Source organism: Phalacrocorax aristotelis, chromosome 4, assembly GCF_949628215.1.
Source record: "Phalacrocorax aristotelis chromosome 4, bGulAri2.1, whole genome shotgun sequence".
NCBI classification, from domain to species: Eukaryota; Metazoa; Chordata; class Aves; order Suliformes; family Phalacrocoracidae; genus Phalacrocorax; species Phalacrocorax aristotelis.
Genome location: NC_134279.1, coordinates 22,340,699 through 22,358,392, shown reverse-complemented (window position 1 = coordinate 22,358,392; position 17,694 = coordinate 22,340,699). Strand labels below are relative to the sequence as shown.

The 17,694-nt window shown below is 41.3% G+C and overlaps 1 protein-coding gene across 8 annotated transcripts in view; it reads right to left on the bottom strand.

Annotated features, from left to right (window-relative positions):
• Positions 1 to 17,694, bottom strand: part of ADGRL3 (adhesion G protein-coupled receptor L3) — a 520,031-nt gene that overhangs the window by 341,032 nt on the left and 161,305 nt on the right. For 7 of the 8 annotated variants that reach the window (XM_075090573.1, XM_075090572.1, XM_075090568.1 and 4 more), the window contains exon 3: positions 829 to 1,074. The exons of the other annotated variant lie outside the window; for it this stretch is intronic. In XM_075090573.1, coding sequence (XP_074946674.1) covers positions 829 to 883 — 55 coding nt within the window. In that variant the 5' untranslated portion in view covers positions 884 to 1,074. The remainder of the gene's footprint in view (positions 1 to 828; positions 1,075 to 17,694) is intronic. 8 annotated transcript variants of the gene reach the window in all.

The following is a 17,694-nucleotide window of genomic DNA, read 5'->3' as shown; positions in this document are numbered from 1 at the left end:
GAGCTCTTGAACCCTTCAGCACTTATGAACTCTGACAACTTACTTCTGGGGCCTACATTTGGGATTCTCATATCAAAAAAAACCCAACCCCAGGCCTCAAAATCTTACTCCAAAGAATTAAATGTCAGATTTCACTTAACATTTTCCTGGCTAATAAAAAGACCAAATTTTTCTGCTACAGCTCATACATCCCTGCAGCACAGCAGCCATTAGCTCGGTTCTCAGATGGAGCCTAGCTGTGCAGTATGGTGCTATACCTAATGACTCCACACTGCTGGGTGGGTTACACTGCGTGCCAGGCTAAGGCCACTATACTGGTTTTTTGTCCTTCTTGGCTCAGGGTGACTGAGATTACGGGAGCCTCCATCTTTTGCAGAGCACTGGAACATCCACTGCAATGGCTGAAGTCACAGTCTAACATGATAATGAGTCAGATCCCACCCTGGAGCTGCAGCTAAAGGGGGACACGCAGCCGCTTACTAAGCAGTATTCAAAGAAGGGAAATTAATTTCTGTGCAGAGGCCAGGAGAGACAATCCCAGTGACACACAGCCAACAGAATAGGCTTGGGCATGAGGAAGAAAGTCTGCCTTAATGCAGCAGCAAAACTTGATAACAGAAATTTTTATGTGTTACCAGAGTTCTTTGTTTCAGGACTTAACTAGTCATAATGTAGCTTGGGAATCCAAAGACCTGGGGTGGAAGTGGGGAGAGAAATCAACATCCTGGAAAAAACCACACCATTAGGTAAAAGACATAGGCAAAATCCTTGCTATTTTCTGTTCTCTCTTCTCTTCCCACAGGCAAATTCACACCATCTCTCACTCACCATGGGCTAACGGTGTTAAGAGCATTGTGAAGAACAGCAGCTGTGATGACCACATGACTGTGAAGGAGGACTTGAAAGTATCCCAGCAAACGAGGGTTCAAACAAAACAAGGTGAGCGTTCTCCTGCCCTTGATTCCAACACTTCAACTGCTGGCCTTCAATTCACATCCAAAAGGGGGGGGGGAACCAATCAAAAATAATAATAATTAAAAAAAAATCCCACAGCCAGTATCCAGAGTCTGAGACCTACAAATGAGAAAGGAAGAAAAAATGCAGTTAGTAAAACAACAAGATAGGTGTTTTCAATCAAGTCTTGCTGTGTTTCTTTGCTGCAAACAGCTGTAAAGGCAAACATGTCTTCCCCCCAGACTTTCAGGTGTATGCATGTTCCTACGTACAATAAGAATTAAAACTGGTCCCTGTGCAGAGAAGCAATTTGTGCATCACTAATGCTCTGCTTCCTCTCTCAAAACAGGGCTTTAGGCGGCAGTTTTGAACAATGATGCCCATGGGTAGAGACAGTCCACAGACTTGAAAGTTCACTAGAAAAAACAAGTCCATACGTATTGCATTGTATCCTATGTACATGGGACTTCTGAAACAGGCTGCAACCCTCTGAAAATGTTTGGATGTCTATAAATCATAAGCCAACAGAAATTCCAGAGCTAAAATGGGTTTAACAGGTGCCTAGGCTCTGTGTTGATCTCTTAAACAGAAATAAGTTTCCACTCCAGCCACTTCTTTCCCAGCCAAAACCCTCAAATACAGGCGTGCAAAAGAGTAAATCCAAGCTCCTGAAAAGGCACGCTTGCCAGTGTGCTGGCAAGTCAACAAATTGCTGACAAGAGAGGTCCCTTTGCCACTTGGTCTAGGCTATACCTGTGAGCACACATGGGAAGCACAGTGCTTTAGGAGAAAATGCAGTTGAAGAGTTGTGACACAGCTGCACTTCCTGGCCTGCACAAACCCCCCAACACCCCCTCCCCCCACCCCCTTCCTTTAAACAGAAACCTTTTTTTAATGCATGTAAACACATCCACACCAGCTTGGCTGGCCCCGGTGTAGGGGATAAAACACCCAGGTAACCTCTTTAACCTCCTATGCAGTATGTAATGCAGGTGGACATGCTGGCCAAATATTATTTATGTAAACATCTGCTACCTGTCCTGAACGATCTGGGCTGAAACTGAGCCCAGTTCTTCCCCAGGTAGCCAGGCAACACACTCCCTTTTCTGCTAAGACCTTTCACTCCCTTTTGCATTTCTCCCACAGCTCCGCTGTTGAGGCTGATATGAAGATACCAGGCAGCGGGATCAGTAATATGGTTTGGGAGCATGTCTGCCGACAATATGCTTAAAAGCCTCTTTATCCTCCTGTTTGAGGTGTCCTGTAGGGCTTTTCATCACTTAATCTGGACCAGGCTTTGAACCCAAGTAGTGCCTAAAAGTCACCCTTACCCTATAGCTACCTTCTATGGTGACTGGCAGCGACTCAGTCACTCACTCCTAGTTGAGCTCTGCAGCTATTACGGGATTAAAAAAAATAATGGTCTTGTCCATCCCACACGCTTACAGGAAAGCATGGGGAAATCGCAATCCATGCTTGAATAGAAACATTCACTCATTTAATTGGAGAAAGTATTCCAGCTTCCCATCATTTTAATCTCTCAAGAAGGGGCTAGATGGCCACAGTGACTCAAACTTGGCAGGAAAACAACTACTATACAGAGTTAAACCATGGCATCAGTTTGAGACTTAGCTCCCCACTGACTTTGAAATGATGATAAAATATGAGGAATTGAAAAGTACTTTGCATATCTGTTTTGAACTCCCTAGACTCTGCAGCCTGCACAGCACTGGTCTAATTAAAAATCTCTCAGAAAATCTCTGATCAACAGAAGTTATTCTTCTCTGAGCAAAGGAGCTGTTTTTGCCAACTTTTATTCTTACCAAAAAGCCAGCCTGAGCCAAAAAGCTATATGAAAAACTGTGCTGCATGCCATTGTGATGTGGGCATATTTCTGAAACTCCGGCATGACAAAGTGGCCTTTGTTTTGCCTGCTATCTTTGCTGATCAACTAAATCAGACCCCGTGTTGTTCAGAACCAAAGCCTATAAGGAAGCTGCATTTTTTTCTGATAAATATATCTGCTCACACTGCCAAGATTTTATTCTCCCATTCTACTCTCCTCCGTGGTCTATCCCTGCAATTTGTTCACTCAAATGTAGCATTTAGTTTCCAAAGCTTTTTCTCAGCTCTGTAACTGGGGTGACTAAAAAGCCCAAGGTCAATATGCAGTCAAGTGGCTCCTTTATAGACATCCTAGAAATTAAAAATCTTTGCTCAAGCTAGGACTAATTAGAACGGTCACTGATAGTATTTAAAGTCTGTTTTCCAAAGGGGGACAAGGCTCATGAATATTTTAAATCATACATTCTAAACAGCAATCAAGTTTTCCATTTATATTTTAGGAGGCTACCAGTACACATCAAGCTACACCACTGGCCATTATTTATGCATGCTTTTTCCTACAGCATCCTCTGTAAAGATTTAAAAGTGAGAATCTTTTTGTGCTACAAAATTTGAAAAGGCGTACAGAGATGGGGAAAGCTATCCAAGCTCAGGTACACTCCTCTGAAGCGAAAGGTCAGCCAGGCAGTGATGGAGTGGAGGTTTGCTTTCTGATTTTTATGGGTTTTTTTAAGTTGAATCAAGTTCTGGATAATCTAAATCTGTTAGAAAGAGATAACGTTGTGGTGCAGTAGAAGGTTTTTGGGTGTAAACTGAAGAAGTCACAAATTAATTACGCTACTAATTGTCAACAAAATATTTACTCAGTACCCTTTAAAATTGTTTTTATCTGTCTATATATTCCCGCATGATAGGATTCAAGGATTTTTTTTTTTCCTGTGGTCTCATGGGCTGGGGCTGAATGAGGAAAGAAATTTACCTGCTCTCTGCAGAGTCCAAACACTAATTTTAGGAACTAATGTTTTGCAACCACCAGAATCACAAATAAAACATTTTATCCTACCGGAAAGAGCATCATCCAGTCACAAAGCTCCTGTGCAAAACAGAGAGCTCAGCATTATGCACCATTTACTCCGGTTGTAAATATGGCCCAATATTCTCAGCCCTACTTTCCTTCCTGCCACAGTAGAACAAGCCAGAGACACGGCCTCTCAGGTTGTGTCTGCACACCCTTACTGGCACAACCTTGCCCTTAAGCCTGCTCCTGCAAAGACTTCAACCCCTTAGGCTTAAGCTCATGCACAAATCTTAACAAATCCACAATATGCCTGGAGAAATGCCAGAGTTATTTAACAACACGGGGCACCACTATATTAATCAAACACACTGTAATGCTACAAAATTCTGGGTGGTTTTGTATTTCATGTAATCAAATAATCATAGTGCATTTGTGATCTGCAGGGGAACAGCCAGATAGGAAATGAGTGGACCACCCCTCTCAAGCAGCACTATGAGATGCAGAAAGCAGCCTTCAAAACAAAATTCACTTAATCTTTGGATTAACTCCAGGTAAAGTACAGCCAAAGAGAGAAAATAGAGCACAGATCTGTAAACTGTTCAGTGCAGAGCGTTACATTTACTGATGCAAGAAGGGGGTATACCATCACAGTGAACAATGTAAGGGCTACACTTGACCAAAGGGGTTTGAACCATGAAGTCACAGCCAGCATTGATTTAAAAGAAAGTTCTTCAGCTCACTGACCTTTCTGCCCATAGGGTGGCCCTGACTCCCTCACGGTCTGATCTGCTGCCAAGCATCACCCGAACCTGATCTGCATGCTGGCAGTTCCCAAAATCCAACTCAAAGTGACACTGACAGAATAGGAGAAAGCCAAAGGAAACTAAGGCCTTGTGCTGTAGAGATGAGCAGTGAAGTATTCGTCAAGGCGCCGTTCATAAAAGAGCATTATAGATACACTGACAAACTCAACATCTACCCAAGTCTGTTCTTCAGCAGTTGATATCAAGCAGCACATGGAGCATTTTCTGCGCTCATCTGTTAACAGTCTACAGAGAGGGTGAAAAAGAAAAGGAAACCAGTTCATCTGGTGAGTGAACAGATAGGCTGAATTCAAAGTAGAATTTAGAGCAGCACAAGCCAAACCGGTCAGAAATCCACTTAATTAGTGCCTTTCTCCAAAGGTGAGCATTTCCACCTGCACAAAGCTTGACACTACCCTTCTCACATGGCAAAAGCTGACTACCTTCCTCGGGTATCTAGCAATTTCTAGACAGTTGGGGTACGGTTACAGGAGGGGCAAGAGCGTTTTTACAAGGGGGCTCATTAGCAAAAGCCAGATAGAAATGCCCTGTTTTTCCTATCCCGTTTTACATTCAGCAATTTGCTCCCCACCCCTGAAAATGTGCATATTAAAACTAGCTTAAACAAATCAGTGATGCAAGTATTACTTTATATTACTCTTAATAGAAAAGATTCTTGCACTTATCTCCTCCTTTGGCAGAAGTTGCTTACTAAGTAGAAAATAAGCACAATGTTTCAAACAAATATTGATTAAACCCACTATTTACAAGGGAAAAAGTTTGGAAGAAACTAAACTCCTTGAAGCTGATGGGCCAACCTGGAACCATGGATGTAATTCCCCCTTCTCAGCATCTGCTTCTTGCGATGACTTATTCCAGACAACATTTTCAGAATTTCACTAAGAAGAGAGGGAAGAAAAATAACCCCAGCAAGGAAAAGATAACATGCAATCTCTGCAGAAGTAAATTAACTGCAATTTAATGTTAGAAGATTTCTTTTACTTAAATGAATATTCTGTATTGCCACTTCCATTATGAATGGCTAAACAAAAGAACTGTTGCAATACATTTGGTCACAGGCTGTCTGCAAAACATTTTTATTTTTTAACATTACTAAAAAAGTTTTGCCCTTCCCACTTTTTTCCACCTTTACCCTATTTCAAATCCTTTTCCCTGTCAGGTACTCAGGGTGCAGCTCCACAGTCGCTTTGGGGTGGCAGCAACACAACCTGCCATGTAAAAGGTCACACAGACATTACTGACGGTGTAACGCAGGGGGAGCAAGGCAGGAGCAGGCTGCGCTCCTGGCATCAAAATGGAATCACATGCACTTTCACTTCTAGCCACTCAGTTAAGTTACCACTACAGGGACGTGGTTATTTACAGGCAGATTTTTCCATGAGCATTTTTAAGAAGTGAGGAATATGTTTCTGAGACACAAACTCAGTTGTCTGTAAACTTTGTCTGTCTCCATTTAGCCCAGGAGAAGGTTCATCCTATACCGCAAATGCTCATAAAGTCAGAGTTCTCACAGAGTTCAGGAAAACAGGCTTTTGTTTCTCAAAATATCAAGTGGCAGCCATGGCTTTTGACTCTTCATTTCAGGTTTTAAGTTTGCTAGATGCGATGAACTATGAGAGACCCGATGAGCTTTCTTAGGGTGAGTGGACTCACCAACTTGTCATCCAACCTGCTCACATCTATGTCCTCTCTGTACTGCAGACCCTGCTCCCATTCTCTCTCATGTCTCTGTTGGGGCTGTGAACTCACAAGGAGACTCCCTAACCCTCTCACCCCATATGCACGAAACTACAAGGTATTTCCAAGTCCGTATTTCCAAGCAAGGTTTAAAACGAGCACTTGCACCTCTGCCCCTAATTGCACATTCCTGCATATTAACATTCATTTCATCCATTGTCTGAAAACCTATGACTGTTCTGCCTTTTACTCCTCCTCTATATCTTACAGAGCACTCTGAAAAGTAATTTTAAAAACCTTAAAAGCAAGCAACAATGTCTGATAAGTTTGCATTCACCCTAGATTCTCAGGTATCACTGCAGTGCTACTTATGCTCCCCTGAGAGGAGCAGCCGAGGCAGCAAGGAACCGCTGTCAGCTCAAACCAAGCCTCATCAACCACCTGTTTAGGCTATAATTCAAAGTGACAAAGAACTCCTTAGATGTGCTATGGGATTCGCTGCAAAATAACTCTTAAGTGTTAACTGAGTTAATTCATTTCAGATTAATCAAGCCTTTGATAAGAGCACACTCGAATACAGACCAGCTGAATATAGTAGCTTTTCTTCCTGTAAAGGTGAAATGGAGGCTTTTGTGCTTTTCCAAAGGTTGAAAGGGGAACTTAAGCTATCAGCTGCTTGTTGGTTTTCCCATTCAATCCAGGATCAAAGCAATTGCAGCAGAAAATGATAACCAAACTAAAAGTGAAGCTACTCACGCATGTTGTGACTTCACACGGGAGGATGGGGGAAGGAATAGCGAGAAAAGGAAGAGTCTTGGAAACACGGTCCAGAAGTTTAAGAAGATTGTACCAAATTGCACGCATGAATATCACAGCTACTGAATGCTCCAGCCTTTCTTTACACGCCTGCTGGTTATCCTTGGCAATATACTTCATTACAGATTTAAGAGAGGAAGGTACATCATTCACAAGGTCCCTGCATGTATGCAAATATATGATAACACATGCAAAATTTCAAAAGGTGCAGGGTATCATCTGAGGATGTGGTAAAATATGCAAATATTTGTATTGCATTACCACCCCTAGATCAGCGGGCTTTCTGAAAACTGATCAGGAAAAACTTGGTACTCTCACTGGTTAAGCACCACCTGCTAAAGCAGCTCGCAGCTGGCAAGAAGCCAGTCAGCCCCTCCACCGCTCCAAACCCCATCGGGGAAAAAACCCCTACATGTCTTGGTAAATCTATGCAGCTCTTTGCACAAGCTGCACAGCACCATAAACTGCTGACCATTTGAAACAATCCATTCTACAAATTCTATGTTCTACAAAAATAAACATCTATTTCATCATCATATACAGCAATTACTACAAGTGTTCTGCAAACTTTTGGGAGGTGTAAAGATCCTCTTGAAAATTTATTATACCTACATAATACACCATCTTTCTCAAATGTTTTCATTTGTGGCACATCTTTATAGAGGGAAAATAAAACATAGGCAAGCACTCCTCACAGTATTGCCAACAGTTATGATTTCATCGCAAAACTCTCAGTATGCGGCAGCTCCTTGCAATAATGAAAATTTCAGCTTTCTTTTCAAGTAGATTTCTCCTTACAGAGAAAAGCTGAAAAACAGGACCCAAATGCAGCTCAGAGGCTTAGTAAACCAGTGGTAAATAAACATAACTCAACATATTTATTTAATTTGAAATTCACATGACTTTTAATGAAATCTCATACTTTTTTCTGTGAATGATTCATGATGCTGAAAGCCTGGGTTTGACAATACTTTCGTAATGCTTATTTGCATTCCACAGAGCCTTTGGCAATTATTCTGTGACAAATAAAACATCGTTGAAAACGGAGACAAGTTATCACCATGGTCAGCATAATTTAGGTTCCCTTTGCCACCATTAGCAGAGCTTGTATTTCGAGGCATCACCTCCCCCATACATACCAGTCCCATTTATTCAAGTATGTTACCATGGCTGTAATCGTGATGGCACAGATTCTGCATTGGGTCTTGCTTTAACCTGAGGAAGTGACAGCCTCCAAGGAGAAAATTAGCCAAAGGAAGTGACAGAAAATTCCAGGAAAGTTCAAATGGCACATCTTTAAGGGAAGCGCGATATTGGGACCAGAGGAGGAATACTCCTAAATGCATCTGGGTGCAGCCTTTAAAATAATTTTCAATATCTATTTATCCACCCTATCTCTCCCTTCCAGCTCCACCGCCTTCAAAACACCACTAATTTTCTTCCTTTCCTCCTCCCAGCAGTAAAGGACCTCTCTAACTTACATTGTCCAATGCTGATATAGAGGGAGAGAAGAGTTTAGTGCCATTTGCCATCACAGCAAGATAGAGTTTTGGGGGTGTATTTTCTTCCTGGGGAGCACAGGGGAAGGCAGGTGGGGGCCATTTCTCCTTTGCCTGCAGCTCATCAGGAGGCAGCCCAAAGCCCATATGGGTGGGCTCCACCTCCCCATACATCAGCCAGGAACAGGAGGATGGCGCATAGGTTTTCAAAGCTGTTTGCTCCCCAAAAGGGGCATAAGCCAGAGAAGAATCTTACTTGCAAAGATGATGAACTCTTTTTTGTGAGCCCTGCAATTCAGAAAAGGGGGAACGGGGCTGCCTTATGTCCACCTCTTGGCACACTCCTCCACAGACCAGTTGGTGCCACAGCTCTTTGGATATGAATGTTAAACAGCAAAGTTAAACACATCAACAGCTACAGAGGACTGAGCACTGCTGAGCTGAAGCAGAAAGCCTAGCCTCTACGATAGCGTGTTTCACAGGGCCCGCTGCAGCGGGGACCTGACAGACAGCAACGTGTGAACCGAAATACCAGGTTCACAACTGCATTTGTCAATAGGAAGCAGTACTTTTGACAATGCTGGATCTCCTCAGCCTTTGACTTACTCCAGCTGCAGTCACTACTTGCACGTATAACTACGTGCAGTAATAAAAACAGGAACAAGTGCCATTTGACTGAGCAATCGCAGTGAAAACATCAGCAAAGCTGAGATCTATTTCCTATCTATAAAATGTGCCTCCAGTGCCTTTTTATTCTGCTCTTGCTTACTATTCCTTTCTCAAATGGATGGTAACAGATACTACTCGTTTTACACTAAGAAAACGTAATTTCCTTCACTTTTTGTGCTGATGAGGAAATTAACAGGCAGTATAAGCAAGGTTAATTGCTTTTGCTATTTAAAATGTACTGCTCTTGAAAGAATTAGACTAACAACAAGAGATCACCCATACACACAACTCTATGCACACGTGCATACAGTCAAACGAAACAAAAATCACTGGCAAATGAGATTAATGGAAAAAGCCAGGTGAATAACACATTTTTTACAAGAAAGTTATCTAGGAAAAAGTTAAGTTTAATTGTCTTTCGGTTCTGTTACAATGTAATAAATGACTATTAATGTTGAGCAGCAAATTGGGTTTTAATAATCATTGCTATTTTTGGCTGCTGGGTGACATGTAGTTTAAATATAAACCAGATTTATGTTTTACACCAGGATGACTCTCTCAGATGACTCTCCTTGACTTAACCTCTTCACACCCCACAAGACATTTAATATAATTTTATTTCTAATAGACTGTGAGCTAATAGGATCATATTTGCTACTACTGATGTTTTCAATGAGAAATAAAATCAATGAGGTTTATGCTGAAGATAAGTGTAAGTGATTAGTTAAGTGTAAGTGGCTTGGAAAATATTAGGAGGATTACATTATTCAACCAAATGATGCAAATTAAGAAAGAGTCTGGATAGGCGTAAAATCTATGAAAAACTCCTGACCTTGCTATGTTGAAGAAATCTAGCTAGGATTTGTTCTTTTGTGGGCATTCTCAAAAATTAGTCTTAGTGGGTGAGAAACTTTGTCTCATTTTTCAACACAAGCAGTCAACCTTAAGCATTCATATCTACAATGGGGAAAAAAAAAAAAAATATTCTTAGACCCAGAGACAATAGAGCAGCCCAGTGGGTTGCTAGGAGAAAAACAAACAGCACTTGATGTAGTATAGAAAGAGCAGGCAAGCGAGGCAAAGCCAGTCCGTAAACTGGGAAAGCAAGAGAGTAACACAGAAGCAGCATTCTGCATCATAAAAAAGATTAAGATATACGTATGCAGAAGAATACATGTTGCATCTAAATTTCTAGGTGTGGTATTTTCCAATGAGCTACATACACAGGAATAATAGAAAAAGCAATAGGCCAAATAACAGAACAAAAAATATTTACAGTTCCCTACAGCAAATGCCTGTGCCGTAATAACAAAGAGCCTGTTTTTCTACATTTTACCCTGTTAATGCCTTCTGTTGCACATTAATCAAGAGTCCAGCCTCTTTGATCTTCTTTGGGGAGGAAGAGAGAGACATTTAATTATTGCACCCATTTTGTGCACAAATACTTCTGTTATTATTTATATTCTTCTAAGAGATGTCACCATCTAACCCAAAGCCTAGTTATGAAAGGTCCTGGGCATTAACACAGTAAAACACAGCTTGCTTCCTGCTTCCCCTTTCCTCCCTCGTATTACCCAATCAACCAAGAATGGGAGGAAAACCCTCTTTTGCAGAGAACAGAGGTGTAGAGAGAAGCTGGTGATTTCCACATGTGCCCTTCAACTCTGAAAGGAAGCTTCAGCCACTAAGTGGACTATTTCCAGCTGACTTCGGTAACAAGTGGTAAATATTTAACATTTCCTTAATCCCTGCAGAAGCAGCCCTTCCAATGAGAGCAACTGAACCCAGTCTAATCTCTGATGAAAATGTTCCACCCACCCACCCCCCAGTAATTTGCAGTTGCCTTAGCTTTGGCTCTCTCCAAAGGAGTACTTTGGAGATCTTTAGGGTGAGCAGTGAACCCAGTCTCTTCCCAAGCTACTACATCAGCACTGAAGCTCCATTAGCAAATGGGATAGCAAAGCTCCTGTTGGACCTGATGGAAATGAGGTAATATCCTCAGTATCCCTCTTATTGCCTTCACAACATTGGAGAGCAAGACTACAGCCAATCTCCTATAGAATGTTGCTAAATCCTTGTCCAGTGAAAATATAAGGGCTCAGCTGTGTGTGAAGGTACTCTAGTGTCACCCCAAGACAACAGTCCCCCCACAAACATGAGCTGACAGACTGCAACTTCTTTGGTCTTCTTTCTAATGAGGAACATCGTACAACTATACATAAGAGTGATTTGCAGTCCGAAGGGGCCACCACGCTCCAGCTGAAAGTCAACACTTCTCTTGGTAATACAAAGGAAACATTTTATACTGGAAACTCTGGATAGATAAAATATTTGTATAATACAGACCACATACACTTCTCTCTTCCATTTTGAAGTGTAACGAAGGCCAGATATTTCCAGCTGAAACTACAGGAGGGATCTTAACTAAACAGAACATTTAAAACCCGCTGGAATTTCACCAGGAGCTCCCAGCTGAAGCCTCTGCTCTCACATCATGACTTGGCATCGCCAAGATCCATGTGGTGACCAGTTCTTCTCCAAAAAGACTGCTCCCCTAATTCTTGCAAAAGGTATTTTTAGAGTCAAAATACTTGCTTTTTCCAAAAGACAAGCTACTAACTCCAGTAAGCATGTGTGCTTTTTAAAGGGTACTATAAAATTTCTAAACAATAAAATGTTTGGGTGGGTGAAAGGCTAAGATTAATTAATTCCTTGAGTGCTTTCTTGCAGAAATTAATTGCGAGGACAATCAGGACAAACGTGCTTTTTAAGAGAATTATCTTGGGCAGCTGAGTAAGGAATGTGAGACACTTGCCCTCTTTTCACGCCTCATAGCTGAGGAACAGGAACAACCAGCCAAAAGAAAAAATACACCTGGTTTGAAATTTGCCAATCCAAAATGTGCCTGCCTTGGTAAACCTGTAATTAAACACACTTCTTAATGACCTATTACATAGTAACAGTCACTAAAAGATCCACAGCAAAATTGAAGGCGGTTCTTAGCACAGAAGCTTATCTGAAGTCCCAGAAAATGAGGCAGTATCATCTAAGGAAGGAGGCTGGGGTGGGAGGGGGAATAGACAGGGACACAACCAAACGCTGAAACTTTCTCAGTGCCTTTTTCCCCAAGTAATCCTACTCCTACTTGACTCCCCCTGAAATTAAAGGATTGAAATTAATCTTTTATATAAATTATTGCAGGACTGGAGCAACTGTATTCAACAACAATGCTCTTATTTGTAGCTCGCCAAACTGAAACAATGAACTTCTATAACATCTTACATTTTTAAGCACATATTGAACTGAAAAAAAAAAAAAAAAATCAAGAAAACAATGTAAACATGTAACTCAGTCACAGGCATCTGGTAGAATCAAATACCATCAAATACAGTCAGACTGAAACGGGTTGGCTGTACCACTGAGACTCTGCAATGACTTTAATTACTCAGTTTACTGTTTCCTTAGAAATAACGTTAACAGTCTCATTTCCATATACCCTAAGTATCATAGTAGTAAAATTTGCAGTAACACTTTTGTTTGTGGTGCTGCATATAAACTATGCAAGTCCATTTTTTATTTTACTCTTACTTAATGCCGTTCTTCCACCTAGAAAAAACGAGATGTTTCAGTAGTCAAGGAGAAAAATTTAACTGTAGAAATCACATTAAATTCCGAAGAAGAAATTAAGCACCTCTGGCAACTAAAAATCAAGATAATTAATCTGATGTATAGCCTGTCTCTTGTGATATTTTGCAAGGGACTCTATAAATACCAAAATGTAGCTATGTTTGATATGCAGGATTAATCTGGGGGGAGGGAGGGAGGAGAATTTTGGTATCTCCTGAAGTGTTGCCTGTGAAAGGAAGACCACATTTCTCTGCAGGAGAGGGTTTCAAAAGCACTGCTCAAATGCTAGCTCATCTGAGGTCACTGGCAAAATCCCACTGATTCCTGTAGGAAGAAGCACAACCAAGAGAGGGCCTTTGAATACATCACCCTAAACCTCACAAGCAGCAAGTAAAACCTTTGTTATTTAAGGTCATAGCTGGAAGTGGAACTGCAATAAAGTATTTAATTCAATTATCTGAAAAGCCATTCATGGTAAACAACAAACAACGACTTTTTACTACAACTTTGACTTATTTTATTGTAAGAGGAGTAAGCACTCTAGTTTATAAAACAAGGGGCTAAACGACAAAAAGAAATCAGCCCTAAACATTTTGCTAAAGCAATCACTCCTCTGTTCGTTTTGTTCTCCCTATAAGGGAGATTTACAAGGGTAAAGCAGGAACACTGGGCTTCAAAAGTAACCAAAATTGGCAAATTGTGCAGAGAGATAGATAGTGTCATTGTTTAGCACTTGGCACCAGTGTGGATCTGAGCAAGCAAGAACACAGATCGCCTGTGATGGGAAATCTATCAGATGTAACAGAGCCAACTGATGGCTAAAAAAAAAAATTTAAAAATCTGACATTAAGATCCTTTCACATTAAGATCCTTTCATCCACTGCTTACCTTACATTTACATAAGTTTCACTTCCAAAGCAAAGAAACCCCAAAGAGGCAATGTCTGAACTGAAAGAAAACTAATTCAGTTAAGAAAAAGGTCAAGACCTTCTGTTGACCCAACCTGATCATCAACAAAAAAGAGCAATACCTAAAATTAACTTTTTCCAAAGTAACATTTTACCATTCAGGCTTTGCTTACACTGTAATAGAAAAAGGGAGGGAAGACTTCAACGGGTCTTCTGAGGGCAAGGAGGGGTAGGTTACTTCCTGGCATCGATGTCCCTTCTGACCGCACAATTTAACATTACCTTTACCCAAAGCATATGTTCAGTGCAAATGCAGCCAGTATAATTCAGCAGCGTATCATACTCAAGCCCTCAGAACGAGATCCCAGCCAGGGTTGTCTCATTATGGAATAAAACAGAAATAGCATTCGTAAATTGGATGTGATCACCAGGAACAGTTTAAGCATCAAATGCTTCGGAAATTTACACCAAAGCATTATACGCCAGAAGACTTCAAGCTGTAGATAGCTTTAGGGTGAGAGAGTACGGAGAGCCCCAATGGGACACAGTTTTCTATCAGGACTTTAACAAGGAGTTTATGCATGATTTCTTCCTCCTACATTAGGAATTAAAACCACTGATGTGGGTGGGGGTCAGATCAGCAGACAAACACAGGCCACTACAAACACTAGAAGATTAGGTGTTTTTACAAGCCTGAAGTCTTCACAAGCCACATGATCTGAAGAGGAAGGAGTTAATAACCTCAGAGGCAAGGAAATCATCCTGGGTTACCCAGCAGCACAGTTGTATTTCACTCAGAGGCACCAGAGCCCCTTGGCTTACATGACTGGGGCACGGCAGGAACTTCTCAACCAACCTGCATGTATCAGGGATATCCTGGAAAAGTTACCCTCATCTCTTCCTTGAAAATCAGAAATATGAGAGTCTCCTCCAGAACAACAGAAGATAAAGATTTGCTGTTACCCCAGCACTGCTGATCCAAATGACATTTTTCTGATTTTTTTTCTGAATTGCATGTTTTCCTGAAAATAACCAAATGATCAATTTCAGTACTTTACACATTAGTTTTTCCTATTACCCAGTTAGAAATTACTTTTACTGATAATGTTTCACTTCATGGCATTTCATTTTAAGAAACTAAGGTGCTCTTAACAGAAGATATTTCAGTTGTGTTGAAACATTCTGCCTGATACATGATTTTGAGAAAAAGAAGTCAATTTGCTGGAGAAAATAGTACTCCCGGATTTTTTTTCTTCTTCAAAGTTTCCAATAACTTAAAGTACTTTTCTTTCTACTCAATGGAGAAGACGTGTGCAATGTTATGACCTAGATCACTGTTGCATAAAATGGTCAGGCCATGGGCAGCCTACTATGAGCTGACATGAGAACCAGGAGGAATCACCATCCTTCTGCACATGAAGGCTGTCACTGGAAGGCCCTCCATGAACCTGATTCCTCATCATATTTCTATTACACTTCCCTCAGCAAAAGGGCAAGTCCTTTCTCCCCCATCCTCCTCCAATGCAAAATCCACTTTTTCCTGCTACCAAATATACTTCAACTTGTATACCCTTCACCTCTTAAATACCCAGAACCTCCACCCCACTGGGCTCAGTCCCAAACGCACTGTCTTCTTCCCCAGAAACGCTACTATGAGTCCAAGCCTTTTACTGTAGGTAAAAACAAGACTGAGTGAAGTACAGGCCAGCCCATCACTGAAAGTTAATTGGTGGAAAGTAGTTGAAAACACAGATCTCCCTAGAATTATATTCTCCTTATTGAGTAATTAGAAGTTAGCCACAATTAAACCAGAACAGCTAGCCCTACAGGGGGTCTGCTCCCTGGCAGCAAAGTCACCGGAACCAGCAGTAAGGAGGAATGCGGCATGCTCTTTTGTCCATCCCTACCAACTTCAGCATTACTCAGGCAAAAAGGCAGGGAGTAGGGAATAAAAATGAGGGAGCGAAGCACATGCTAGCATTGACATCCTCAAGTGCCACACAGTCTGGTCAAGCACCTTCCTTTGCAAGACTTGTGTTTCAGCTCCCTCTACATACTTTAGTTTCCTACCTGCCTTGAAACACCTGCACTAATGTTTAGCTTTCAAAGAAGTGAGGTGTGAGACTGCAGTGTTCTTTCACCGATCTGTCTCTGACCTAATCTGGGTCTTGCTATTCTCATCTACAGATGACTGGTACTGGAGATACGTCATCAGAGTCTTCCCTGCCATGCATGGCAGCATTGTCCAAGTGAACACTACAGACCTAAAAAGCTCATGTCAGCAATAACTGGAATTAAAACTCAGCATTGTCTGAAAGAGAGAGCAAAAAAGAAAACGGAACAAAGAAGAAAAGAGAGCAAATCCTGAATTAGCCAGCATAGTACTTTTGATCCATAGGACTTCCTCATGCCTTCCATGCCGCAGCATTACACTACCTTTCCTTGCAAAAACAGCCAGCACCTTTGATGCATTTTTGAATACTAATCTTCCAGTCAGCAGCAGGTTTTTTACCCAGTTCAAGCGAAGGTGTCTGTCAGACTGGCTCACCATATCTAATGAAGCCATTGTCACATATACAGTTTTAGGGAATACCTGCAGTCCACACTTCAAGACTATACCAGGACTAAGCCTTCCTCATAGCCCTTCAGCATCTCTACATCTCATCACTGTAATTTAAACTGGCAAAGTTCCTGTGAAATGCAGCAAGCCCCAACACTTATCTTCCTCCGTCTTCTTAACCAAACAGCATCTGGAAAGGTTTTCCCATATCAAGCAAAAGGACAAAGAGGAATAATCAGTAACACCACAGTGTGGTTATCAGAGGGAGAACAGAAATGATTGCAGGGATAACCAGCAAAGCTAGAGCTCGTCTTCACAAAGCCAATAATTGTGCCTGTGAGGCTAGCAATTCCAAAGGCAGTCCGTGTGGAAATCGCCACAACCTGACAACATGCAACCTGTATCTTTCTGGTGTAGAGAAAAGCTATGCTGTAATGACAGTGAGAAAACTAAATCAAGCCCAAAAAGGGCCAATACTGGTGAGGCACTAACCAAACGAGCAGCAATGTGAACCTATTGATCTTGTAGAACTATAATTCCTTGCTGTTTTCTTCATTTTCTGAAACATTTCTATCACCTTGCAACATGGAAAACCGGAGACTGAAACTCCTAATTTATACTCCCTAAAAATCTGAAGTTACGCTTTGATAATGACAAAAACCCTTGATAGCATGTTCTGCATTATACATTTGCCAAAATACTTTACCTTAAGGATAAAAATTGGTTTTTAAATTATTCTGCTGTGGATTTATCAGACTGAACTCTTAGTTATGACTACCTCAGGCAACTCAACAAGGCTATCTGGACAGGTTCGTGACATGCTCTACCCGACTGACAACTCCTCCTGCTGGGCGCACACGAGTGCAGAGAAAGCACATCACTACGTGGGGACAAAAACAGGTAAAATTAATGCATGGGCTTATTTTAACGTGCATCCAGAGATAAAAAAGCCTGTCAACCACTGAACACTATCATGTCCCCATCTTCCCAGCCAGGTGAAAGGCTTCTGAGGATGCACTTACCTTCCTCTCCCTCCCTGCTAGTCCCCTGGTCTCAGGGTGAAAACCAGGGCAGGATTAGAAAAGAGCTGGGGGGATAAACACATCGGTAAAACAATAAATACCAGCTAGACAGCTATGAAGGTCAGGAGATGTTTAAGAAGATTACAAGTTCAAAGATCACAGTGGCAGCAAGTACTGACATATAAAGGGTACTTCTCCTTCTGAAAAATATATATGTATGCAACTTGCATATATTGTACATATATGCAATTTTTCATACAAAATTTTAATTATTT